This window comes from Myotis brandtii, unplaced genomic scaffold (assembly GCF_000412655.1).
Source record: "Myotis brandtii unplaced genomic scaffold, ASM41265v1 scaffold847, whole genome shotgun sequence".
Classification (NCBI taxonomy): domain Eukaryota; kingdom Metazoa; phylum Chordata; class Mammalia; order Chiroptera; family Vespertilionidae; genus Myotis; species Myotis brandtii.
The window spans coordinates 604,779-617,619 of NW_005371441.1; the positions used below are offsets into that span (position 1 = coordinate 604,779).

The 12,841-nt window shown below is 38.6% G+C and overlaps 1 protein-coding gene across 1 annotated transcript in view; it reads left to right on the forward strand.

Moving 5' to 3' along the window:
- UST (uronyl-2-sulfotransferase) overlaps positions 1–12,841 on the forward strand; it is a 280,713-nt gene that overhangs the window by 159,668 nt on the left and 108,204 nt on the right. Inside the window, exon 3 of the mRNA XM_005884691.2 lies at positions 6,749–6,904. Within this exon, the coding sequence (XP_005884753.1) occupies positions 6,749–6,904 (156 nt within the window). The remainder of the gene's footprint in view (positions 1–6,748; positions 6,905–12,841) is intronic.

The following is a 12,841-nucleotide window of genomic DNA, read 5'->3' on the forward strand; positions in this document are numbered from 1 at the left end:
ACAGACATAACATTCTTATAACCATAGTTGTCAAGAATGAAGATTCATTTGGGGAGGGGGTGAGTGATGAGGGCCTTTGGTGTGTACTTCTTTATAGGATACCCCCCAAAAAAGAGTAAGTATTTGAAATTTGTGTGCAAATGATAATAGGAATGTTTGATTTGGGGTATAGTTTTCTGCAAGTATCTATTGAAGAAAATGGGGATTTTTGAGGTTGATCTTAAGTCTATTGAAGTCTTTTCATAGTCATTATCATTGGAGGGTATTGTTTTGATACACATGTCAAGTGCATTTAGGATTTCATGCACATTTTGCTATGACTCTTTTCAACTTTTTCCTTTCCCAGTGGAAGTGGTTCATAGTATCCGAGGTAGCTGGGACTGGACTTCCTGTGACAGATTAGGGGAAAGAGTGAAGGGAAGACTACATCCTCCTGCTCTTCTTCCTGCATTAGCTGCTTAATTTGTGTGCAAATGATAATAGGAATGTTTGATTTGGGGTATAGTTTTCTGCAAGTATCTATTGAAGAAAATGGGGATTTTTGAAGTTGATCTTAAGAAGTCTATAGAAGTCTTTTCATAGTCATTATCATTGGAGGGTATTGTTTTGATACACATGTCAAGTGCATTTAGGATTTCATGCACATTTTGCTATGACTCTTTTCAACTTTTTCCTTTCCCAGTGGAAGTGGTTCATAGTATCCGAGGTAGCTGGGACTGGACTTCCTGTGATAGGTTAGGGGAAGGAGTGAAGGGAAGACTACATCCTCCTGCTCTTCTTCCCACATTAGCTGCTTTGACACACTGGGCTTTCATTAGCTACTAAAGTACATCCTCAGGAAGGAGAAAGAGAGGCCGGCTAATCCACTCCTGTGGGTTCCGACTGAGCGTTCCAGGGTCCTGGGTAGTGGATGAGTTATGGCCAGTGATACTGGTCGTGGTAGGTGACTATTGAAACATAACATTTAATGAGATTGGATACATTCAAGATGTAATAAAAGAAAATAGTATCTCCATCACAGAAGTCAAACTTTTCCACCCTTTGAGGTTATAGTATGCTAGAGGCCCAATGCCCGAAAATTCATGCAAGAGTAGAGTAGGCCTTCCTTCCCCCGGCTGCTTGAACCAGTTTCCCTTCGGCACCTGGGACCCAGGTTTCCCACCTCTGGCTGCCTGCAGGCAACCGGGACCGAGGCTGGCTTCCCTCCGGCCCCGGCTTCGCCAGGAAGGACATCTGGAAGACGTCTAGTCTAATTAGCATATTACCCTTTAATTATTATAGATTATGTAGAGTATCATCTTAGGGTTCAGGAGAACTGGGAACTGGGCTTTAGTTGTTACATTCCACTTTTGAGCTTTGTAACCTTGAAATTGCCAGCTGTAGTTTACACATCTAAAAATAGTCCTAACATATACCTCACAGAGTACTTGAGAGGGTGAAGAGACAATATAAAGAAAAGCTCTAGCCAAGACAAACACAGATTGGGCTGGGGGTGGGTGATACACCTCTGGCTGCCCACAGGCAACCAGGACTGGGGCTGGCTTCCCTCTGGCCCCGGCTTTGCCAGGAAGGACATCTGGAAGATGTCTGGTCTAATTAGCATATTATCCTTTAATTATTATAGATTATATAGAGTGTCATCTTAGGGTTCAGGAGAACTGGGCTTTAGTTGTTACATTCCACTTTTGAGCTTTGTAACCTTGAAATTGCCAGCTGTAGTTTACACATCTAAAAATAGTCCTAACATATACCTCACAGAGTACTTGAGAGGGTGAAGAGACAATATAAAGAAAAGCTCTAGCCAAGACAAACACAGATTGGGCTGGGGGTGGGTGATACAGGGTGGTGGTGTGGGGATGGTGGTGGTGGGTGGATGATGGATTATTCTAAATTGCTTCTAGATCTCAAACTGTTGTTCTATGAATCTATCATCTGTGGGAAGAGTGGGACATACAGGGGAGTCACGTAGGTGCTATTAATGGTGCTTAAATTATTGGGTAACTTGAACTTCTAGAGAAAGGCACGGCTAGAGTAAAGGCAGTTATGCTGTTTGATTCAGTATTGTTAACAAGGATTCAAAGGGTTTACATGGCACAGAGCCTGGGACAGGGTCAGGCTCACCCCTTCATAAAGATCAGTCCCTTTTCTCACCATCATTCCAGAAAGTACACTTCCAATAAAAGATGTCAATTATTTTTAAAGCAGACCTTCAGGAGCAAATCTATAGTTCTACCAAAGGCAGGGATGAATCAACTTGTACTGTTGTTAATTTTAATACTTTATCCAACATCAACACAGTGAGTTGGCCTGCCTAAATTTGTCAATTTCTAGGACATTCCACAGATTCTTTTTAAAAAATGACTTAAAAGCCTCACCCGAAATTTGAGAGAGGTTTTTGTTGGTGATAGTGTACACCGTGTCTTCAAAAGTCACAAGACTGATTCCTAGAGCTCTGTGTTCATGCTCTGTAGCTGTATGTTAGTGTTTAAAGAAATAGTAAAAGTGGAGCCACAGTGGGGAGTGCCCGCAACCAAGGTACATGCCCTTAACTAGAATCGAACCCGGGACCCTTCAGTCCGCAGGCCGATGCTCTATCCACTGAGCCAAACTGGTTAGGGCAATTTTTCTTTTTATATGTTCTTTTAAAATAACAAATATGTACAACTATTATTTGGGAGCTTCCCATAAGACTAATGAAATAATTGAAATGAACATATTTTAGAATCTAACTAACCAATTATCTAAAGTTAAATAACATCTTTAGCTCTTAGCAAAAGGGTATAGATAGATAGTAAGCCTGCTACTGTATGGATTACCCAAGAAATTAAAGAGGTATTAACTATTTTCACCTATGGTTTCTAAGTAAGTGTCTCAATTCTTCATTTAAATCTTCTAAGATATACCTATGCTCTTAGAATAAAGTACTTAGTATGTGGTAACTCACAACTTCTAGGTCATCAATTCATTTATAACAAATTCTCCCTTGCTGTTCTGTGCTGTGGTAGAAGACAAGGAAAAATACATTCACCCAAATTCTTGAGCAGTTTATTTCTCCAAAGAAATTAAAATTTGTGTTTATGTTGGCAGCTCTATCACAACCACAGTCCATACCCCAGCCTGGTTACTATGGAATTCCAACTTACAAACACTATTAATATCAATGCATCAATCATAAAGCCCAATTCTACTTCCCTGGGTCACAACCTCATAACTAAGAACTAAATGATTTATCTGACTATCTGAGCTTCTGTAGTCAGTGACAGAGAACAGATTTTTTGGATACTTACTGATTGAACCATAAGTAAAATGACCTGTTATAATGACTATCTTTTTACCTTGATGACTTTTATTAGCATTTGATCGGAAAGGTCAACTGTATTTGAAGATTCTCCTGGTCTCACATTTTAGCAGAATCATTGTGTTAATTAGTGTCAAACAGTCTGTTTAAATCCGTCCAGCTGGTCCAGCTGGTGTGACTCAGTGGTAGAATGTCGACCTGTGAACCAGGAGGTCACAGTTTGATTCTCGTTCAGAGAACATGCCTGTGTTGTGGCTCAATCCCCACAGTGCAGCCGATCAATGATTCTCTCTCATCATTGATGTTTCTATCTCTCTCTCCCTCTCCCTTCCTCTCTCAAATCAATTTAAAACAAAAATCCCTCCAGCTACTAAGAACCAATGTCTATAGAGGCTCTCTATTAGGGATGGGGAAACTTTTTTCTGCCAAGGGCCATTTGGATATTTATAACATCATTCACAGGCCATACAAAATTATCAACTTAAAAATTAGCCTGCTATATTTGGTCAAACATTGAATTAACTCACCCCTAATGTCTTGGCAGGGCCAGACCAAAGGATTTTGTGGGCCTTATAGGGCCCGAGAGCTGGATATTCCCCACCTCTGCTCTAAAGCTGCAAGGTGTGTTCTAGACACTGTGAGGACATCTACTAGGAGATACTGATTGGCCCTAAATAAACAATGTTTTACTCATTGAAAACACACACACACACACACACACACTGGAAGAACTATATCAAAATGGTACAGGACTGGTTGCTTAATGAGTGATACTATGTTTTACTCTAATGACAATTAGCCTTTAAGCTCCAAATTTATGAAATGATACTCTGGATATAAAATATTTCAGGAAAATAAGTAAACCTACAATTACAGAACAAAATTTAAAACTACATGCTGACAGCAAGTTTAGGGTATGTTTATGTTGTATTATATTCTTTAACTTTGGGCCTTTTTATGGTCTTCTGTTATTAATATGAGCTGAATGGAAGAAACTGTGGAATATCATTTGTCAATTGTTGCTCAAGGCTAGCGTTCAAAATTGAAATAATATCTTTATTGGGGATATAAATATTTAATCAGATGCTTTTCATAATGACTTCTAAGTCTATCAAGTTCATTATAACTGAACAATAGGAAAAACAGGAAATAAAAGGCATCCAAATTGAAAAGGAAGAAGTAAAGCTTTCTCTGTTGGCAGATGACATGATCATGTATATAGAAAACCCTAAAAAGTTCATAACCCTCAAAAAACTATTAGAGCTAACAAATGAGTCCAGCAAGATTGCAGGATATCAGATCAATATAGAAAAATCAATTGTATTTCTATTAATGACAAATCCATTCCAAATGAAATTAAGAAGACAATTCCATTTATAATACCATCAAAAATAATAAAGGGAGTGAAGGCTTGTACACTGAAAACTGCAAAACATCAATGAAGCAAATTAATGGAGAACTAAATAAGCGGAAAGACATCCTCTGTCATGGATTAATATTATTAACATGGCAATAGTCTCCAGGTGGATCCACAGATTCAACACTATCCCTATCAAAATCTCAACTGCCTTTTTTGCAGAAATTGACCATCTTATCCTGCAATTCATATGGAAATGCAAAGGGTCCAGAATAGCCCGAACGATCTTGAAAAAGAAGAACAAAGTTGGAGGGACTCATTCTTCCTGATTTCAAAACCTATAACAAAGCAATAGTAATCAAGACTGTGATACTGGCATAAGGATCAATGGAATAGAATTGGGAGTCCAGAAATAAAGCCATATATTTTTGGTTAGCAGATTTTCATTTCACAGTTAAATGGAGAAAGAATTGTCTTTTTAATAAATGGTGCTGGGACAAAAGGATATTCATATGCAAAATATGAAGTTAGATCACTAGCTCGTACCATACATAAAATTAACTCAAAATGAATCAAAGACCTAAATGTTAGCACTAAAACTATAAAACTCTTAGGGGGAAATATAAGTGTATATCTTTGTGACCTTGAGTTAGACAATGGTTTCTTAGACAGGACATTAAAAGTACAAGCAACCAATCACTCCAAATTGGACTCCATCAAAATTAAAAATTTTGTGCTTCAAAGGCCATATCAAGAAAGTGAAAAGACAACCCATAAAATGAGAGAATATATTTGCAGATCATATATTTGTAAATTCAGACTAAATGTAGAACTCTTAAAACTCAACAATAAAAGGATAAATATCTCAATTTTAAAATGGGAAAATAATTTGAATAGACATTCCTCTAGAGTAAATATACAAATGGCCAACAAGTGTATAAAAAATATACACACCAACCATTATTGGTCATCGGGGAAATGCAAATCAGAATGACAGTGAGATACCAGTTAACATCCATTAGTATGGCTATAATTAAAGAACAAACCAGGCAATACCAAGTGGTGGCAAGGATTTGGAGAAATTGGAAGTCTCATGTGGTGCTAGTGGAAATATAAAATGGTGCAGCTGTATTAAAAAGAGTTTGGCAGTTCTTCAAAAATTAAACATAGAGTTACCGTATGATCCAGCAATTTCACTCCTAAGATATGTTCAAGGTGAATCAAAAACATATGTCCACATAAAAACTTACACACAAATGTTTATAGCATCATTATTCCTACTAGCCAAGAAGTGCAAACAATTCAAATGTCCATTGACTGATGAATACATAAACAAAATAAAATGTAATAATATTCAGCCATATGAAGGAATGAAGTACTTACTGATTCATACTACAACATTGATGAACCTTGAAAACATTATGCTCAATGAAAGAAGCCAGACACAAAAAGCCACATATTTTATAATTCCATTTAAATGAGATGTCCAAAATGATAGAGGCAAAACCATAGAGACAGAAAGTAGATAAATGCTCTCAAGGGGCTAAAGTAATGGAGGAAACGAAAAGTGACTGCTAATGGGTATAGAGTTTCTTTCGGGGTGACCAAGTGTTCTGGAGTTAGATAGCGGTGATGGTTCACAATTTAGTGAATATACTAAATTGTCCACTTTAAAGAGTGAATTTTATTATATGTAAATTATGTCTACATAATTTAAAATTGCTATGTTTTTCCTTCAGCACTCTATACACTAAGTTTTAATAAAGCATAATACAACTTGCAAAAGAATGTGATCATTAAAGCACATATTTATATATTTTGTTTCTAAGAAAAACAAGTTCCATGAGCAATCTTATAGGTGGCATGAAATCTGACCAGTTTTTAGTATCAGTGTAGACAGTGAGACAATGAGTCCAGCCTTCCTTCGAGTTACACTGTGAAGGTAAATACGAATTCATCACTTCTGTTCTCTCATTAAGTTCATGCGGATCCTTTGCGTGTAGGTTGATTAAACATTAATTGTTCTGAAGTTGAGGGAAGAATCTTGAGTATTTTAACCCCAAAGTCTCTATGTGCTCTCTCATTCCTTCCAGGTGCTGCCCTTCCCCAGCCAGGTGGTGTACAACAGAGTTGGCAAGTGTGGGAGTCGCACTGTGGTCTTGCTTCTGAGAATCTTGTCAGAGAAGCACGGATTTAATTTGGTCACGTCGGACATTCACAACAAAACCAGGCTTACTAAAAATGAACAAGTAAGTTGTCTTTGGCCACGGTTAAACTGTACTTTGCTTCGATTCATTGGTGTAATTAGTGGGTGCCTTACAGGACATCCTTCAAACCCTGACGGATGCATACCAGATTTGCAGCTTCATACTGTATATTTGTCAACGTGTGGAAGGAAGTTTAAGTTAAGTGTTCTGGTGGTGGTCTTTAAGCCAGGAAGTTTCCGAGAAGGGATACTTTTGTTAGACCAAAGGACAGTGTGCACTCATCATTGTTTATTTAGCTAAAAGTAGCAATGCATAAATCTCAGATCGTTACACCACTGAGCTGTAAATAATGCTGACATCCTGATGGCAAAAATAAGAAAGATTTATTTTAATATTTCTTCTTCTATATTTGCTCACAAGTATCCTAGGAACCTGACTGGTCGATGGGGGCATAAGCTTCCTCTTATGATCAGCTCAGGGGATCTTGCACTTCCACAGCAGCATTTGGCATATTCAGTGGTAGCAAAAGAATCATCCCATTTCCCAGGGACAGTTCTGTCACAATATAGCCAGCCATACAAGTGGACATACCGGTGGTAAAGTCTGCTCTACATTCTGCCTGGAAGCTATGCAAACAGATTCTACTTTATAAGCTTATACAAAAGTAGAGTCCATAGTCTCTATTGGGGCACTTTGCTGATATAGCACAGTTAGGCCTAGTGCTCTCAAGGTCATTTTACAGGGTCAAGTTTGTTAGCTTATCTCACAAAGTTGGCTTCTGTGCCTTTAGTACTTAAGGATGGATGACTAGCCACCAGTATAAGGCAGGGTTTTCTAGAGAACAGAACCAGTCGGATGGAGATATCTATCAATTATCAATAAATAGATATAAAAGGAGATTTATTATGAGGAATTGGCTCACACAATAATGGAGACTGAGAAGTCCCATGATCTGCCATCTGTACGCTGGAGACGCAGCAAAGCCATTGGTGTAATGGAGTTCAAAGGCCTGAAAACCAGAGGAGCCAATGCTGTAAGTCCCAGTCGAAGTTATAAAATGAAATGTTCCAGCTTAAACATTGAGGCAGGGAAAAGGGGGCAAATTCCTCCTTTCTCCACATTTTGTTTTATTCAGGCCTTTAAGAGACTGGGTGATGCACACCCACATTGGGAGAACAATCTCCTTTACTAAGTCCATGGATTCAAATGCTAATCTCATTCAGAAACAGCCTCACAGACACCCCCAGAAATTTTGTGTAATCTGGGCCTCCCTTGGCCAGTCAAGTTGACACATAACATTAACCATCACACCACCCAATGATTTTCTAAGTTTGGAGAATAAATAAAACACGTGGTTTACTATCAGGTTGAGGCCACAATAATGGAAATTTCCACCCATGTCCACTTCTTTCTGGCAAAGCCTCACAAAGAAAGGGAATTTACAATGGCCTTTATTTCTCTTTTTTCATGGGGACATTGGGACAGTTTTTAAGACAGTAACATAACCAACAGGACTTGCGATAAGCCAATATATTTAGTGTCTCCCATAATATAGAGATCAATATGTCCACTCCTTTGAAAACTTCCACTAAAGAGTCTCTGAGTATCAAGTCCAAAGAGTCAATCAACAATAAATATTTTGAGATTATCCCTTGAAGCTTCTATAGTAGGCTGTCAATAGAAAAATTATATTTGGTGACATTTAAGGATATCACATTTTATTAATGAGTTTAATAGGGGTATGTTATCAGATTTCCTTATCTGATTGAAGAGTTAATATGAGGAGGCTGGTCATGTCCTTTTCACTACCTGAAAGAAAGTGACTGTACATTAATAGCCTATGTAGTTGCAATTTTATTATAATTATGAAATTTGGTTTTCCTTGGAGTACTTGAGTCTGCCTATCAGATTACACCTAAATATTGCTATGTGTGGAAACTATGCCCAGTTCTCAGAAGCCTCATAAAACACAGCAGCTCAATTTCAGTTCCCACTGCTGATGAGATGCAAACAATACAGCAAGGTAACTGAAGTGTTAGGCATTGAGATGTTCGGGAATGCCCTAGAAGAGAGAGCACAAAATATAACATTTAAATATACTGTGTGATGTTCACAAATAAACAAACCTACTTTGTTTCCTACAAGGAACTGTCTGGAGAAAGTAAAATACAGTTGCAACTGTCACGAGAAAGATTTAGATGAAAATTTAACAGTAATTGAATAAAGGTGTATAAATTGCTGCCTCTAGAGAAGGGTTAAAGACAAAGTCATCTTTGTCCTCTAAAATAGAAGTGAGCTCTCATCTGTTTGGAATGATTGGCTTGTCTGGAAGCCAGCGAATAGACTAGACAATCTCTTAAGGTTCTTTCCAGCCCTGTGATTCTGTGATATATTTATACAACTTCTAGTATAGTCTCTATGTAGTGCAGTTGAAGCATTTCTGATTCCTGTGGTCAGTATGAACCAGAATATATTTCATTACGTAGTTACTCCAGATTCCTATTAAATTATAAGGCAAGTTTTAAAAACTCAAGGGAAAGGTAAAGATATGGTAGGAAAAACAAATAAGCAATTTCGATGTAAAAGCAAACGATAGCGACAGTGGCCTCTGTGCAGCTCGCTGACCGGGCTGTGACACGCAGAGGGAGCCAGGATATGGCATGACAAGAAACCAAGTTTGAAGTAGCTTAAGAATGTTTAAAGAAACTCTTTTCCTTATTATATGTATTCTTTTACTAAAGTTTCAAAGCGCATAAAACAAGTGGAGAAAAAATATTATTTTAACCTAATATATTCAAGAACTAATTTGTGGTATAAATAGCTCCTCTTCTTGGTAATTTATTAAAGGAAAGGGTTGGGGGAGTGATTTAGGAGAGAAGTTAAAAATTTTAAAGTCAGTGGTTCTCAACATTAAACAGTAGAACTCTGAAAATGTGTTCCCATGGAAACATTGTTCTATGGAGTTAATAACACTTTACTTCAGGTGCAGAATATACTGGCTCCTGTGGGCTGGCCCAGGACTCTATCCACCATGTAGAACATTGATTTTATGAGGAAATGTGTTCCAGGTTCCAAACTACTGACTTACAAATGAACTTCGGAATGCTATTCACTTATGAGACTTGAATTATCTATACCATTTCATTCATAGACATGGGCACCCCACTCTGGCCAGAGTCAAATTCATGTCCATGCATACATTTCTCACTATAGGGTAGCTGTCACATCTTTCTTTCTCTCTCTTTATCTCTCTCTCTCTCTTTTCTCTTTCTCCTCCCCCCTCTCTCTTTCTCTCTCTCTGTCTCTCTCCACTAAATTTAAAAAATCTACACAGTATTTAATAACATAAGACACTGAAGGGATTACTAAAAAGGAAAGGGAGCACGCAGACACCAAATGTTAGAATGCCTATAAAAATCCCATTACATCTGCTGCATAGACATAGAAATACCTTTGAAGTTACTATTTGAGAAAACTCCGCCCCAACAGAAAAGCAAGGACAGCTGCTGAAGACCAAATGTCAGAACTTTCAGGGCGTTGATGCAAACCATGGTGACATCATTTCATTTATGCTCTAAAACCAGGTTTTGATTTCTTGGGCTCGCTTAGATAAGCTCGTGGAATTGCATACACTTTGAAAGACATGGGGTGTGATTTCCAAAGGACTCATAACCATTTTTGTTTATGGTCTGATGCTATTTTTCAGAACATTGTTCTCAGGACAATGAAAGTCAACGTGTTGCAGGCATATCATAGACATAGGAATTCAAAATTATTGCATTCTTGTTGGAGAAGGGTTGACATAGGAGCCCAAAAGATCAAGAAAAAAATAGTTTTACTCTCTTATTTATATTGAAGCTACTTAGGATTACAAAATTGGAAACAGCATTTACTCCATGGTAATTGTCTTACTTCATTATTTTATTTAAGTCTTTTGGACCTAAAACCAGTGCACAGGTATGAGAAAACTGAGACAATCAGATTGTCACTTTCAGAATGGAATAGGATAGGATAGGATAGGATAGGATAGGATAGGATAGAATGACTACCTGTGGCACCTGCACTTGAACTTAGGCCCTCCTGAACCCAACAGCCCTTCTGAGGCAGTGGTTATCATTCTAGCTGCACCGCAGAATCTCCAGCAAAGCCTTTGAAACATACAGTTGCAATGGCCCTTCCCCTGAAGTGTTTCCTGGTGGAGCCAAGAAAACGTCTTTTAAAAATAATAGTAAAGTACCACAGGAGATTCTGTAGTGCCGACGGGGTTAAGAATCCTTGTCAAAACTATGACATTTTCCTAAGAGTGTTCCTGGGAGTCTTAGTCCCCTAAGACACCGAAAAATAAAAATAAAAGAAACTACCATGATTAAAAAAATATGGGAATTGCTGGCCCTTTGTCCCCCTCTAGGAGATTCACTATGATTATTCACACTTTAAAGAATGGGGATTCTTTCCATTAAAAATTTGTTTAACTGGCTTTCATTAGTGCTTCCCCATCTCCGCTGGCAGGGAACTCTTTATAAGCTCTCCTGTGTGTGGCTCTCCTGTGCACCCCACAGCTGGAGATCATATCTCCTGGGACTCTTTTAAGCAGCTATGAAGATGCTGAAAAGTATTTAAAGGGTGGAAGTCACAGAGAACCTATGCGCCTCATGTGCTCTAGATTGTTTTAGCCTCTTGGTCAAAAACAGAATTTCTTTACAGTGTTTTAAACTTCCCTTCCCCATTGCTCTCCTCCCTGCCAGTTCTCAATCTCACTGTGGCTGTAAAGCAATGCAACTCTAAGAAACAAAACTCACCTACAGAAACCATGGTAGATTTGGAAAAGGTCTAGAGACCACGGGGATTCCTCCCAGGCCTTCCCAAGGCAGGGTCAGCCGGTCTTCCTTGAAAGGTAAAGGTTCACTCATTCATTTTGAAGCAGGTCACTTCGTTGTTTCTTCCTTCATTTTGACGGCTATTCATTGGGCACCTACCATGAACGCTGTATATTGAGCCCCAGAGAGCATAACAGATAGGTGTGAATCTTATTTCTAATGCTTTAAGCAGCATAATTAGGAAAGTATTATCACCCCATTTTATAGGAAGCAACAGATCTTCAAGAGTAATGTGGGAGAAGAAGGCTTGGAAGTGAAGTTGAGCAGAATCCTGAGAACTTTCAATGCTAGGCTGAGGAACTAGAACAGTATTTAGTGGGCAGTGGGAAACCATTAAAATATTATTCTTAACCACAATGGATCGCAAAATCCTCTTGGGAAATAGGTTTCTAGGTCCTACTACAAAGTATTGAGTTAGACTCTTCACGGTGGAGCCTCGGTATCTTTGTGGGGGAGGGGAGAAACTCATGAGGGGATCCCCATTCACAATTCTGGTGAGCAAGCATTGCATAAAAAGTTCTAATTATTAGAAAGTTTTCCTTTTATTAAAGTGAATCTGCCACGAAGCAAGAAAAAGTCCTCTTTCACATAAGAATCCCTCAAACCTCTGAAGACCTCACGTGTCCCCCGAGGTCTTATTGAGTGCCATCTCCTCAGGAGCCTGCACACTTCTCCCAGGAAGCTTACCCTTACTTGAGACCTTTTGGAAAAGTCTCCTTCGAATGACCCTCAGCGTTTCCTGACTTTAGAGTAGGAGGGACAGTGTCCACAGGCATCAGAGCTGCTCCCACTAAACCTTGGAATCAAACCAAAAAAATTAGGGGAGTCCATTTCCAGGTCACAGGGATGTGCTCACCCAGCTCTGCAAACAAGGTCTTATCTTAAAATCCTAGAGACAAAAGCTGAGTCTGTTCATGGAAACTTGGTTGAAAGCAAGGAAAAAAATAGAAGCAACAAGACCTAAAAAATTAAAAAAAAAAATTCCCTCTCTTTGCAATTGTTGTGGGGAGATTGATTTTCTCTACTATTCAGACCCAGCTTCTTTGCCTTGCTCATGTCATTCGCCCCCTGGTGGACATCTTCTCCATGTAGGCATTGCTTC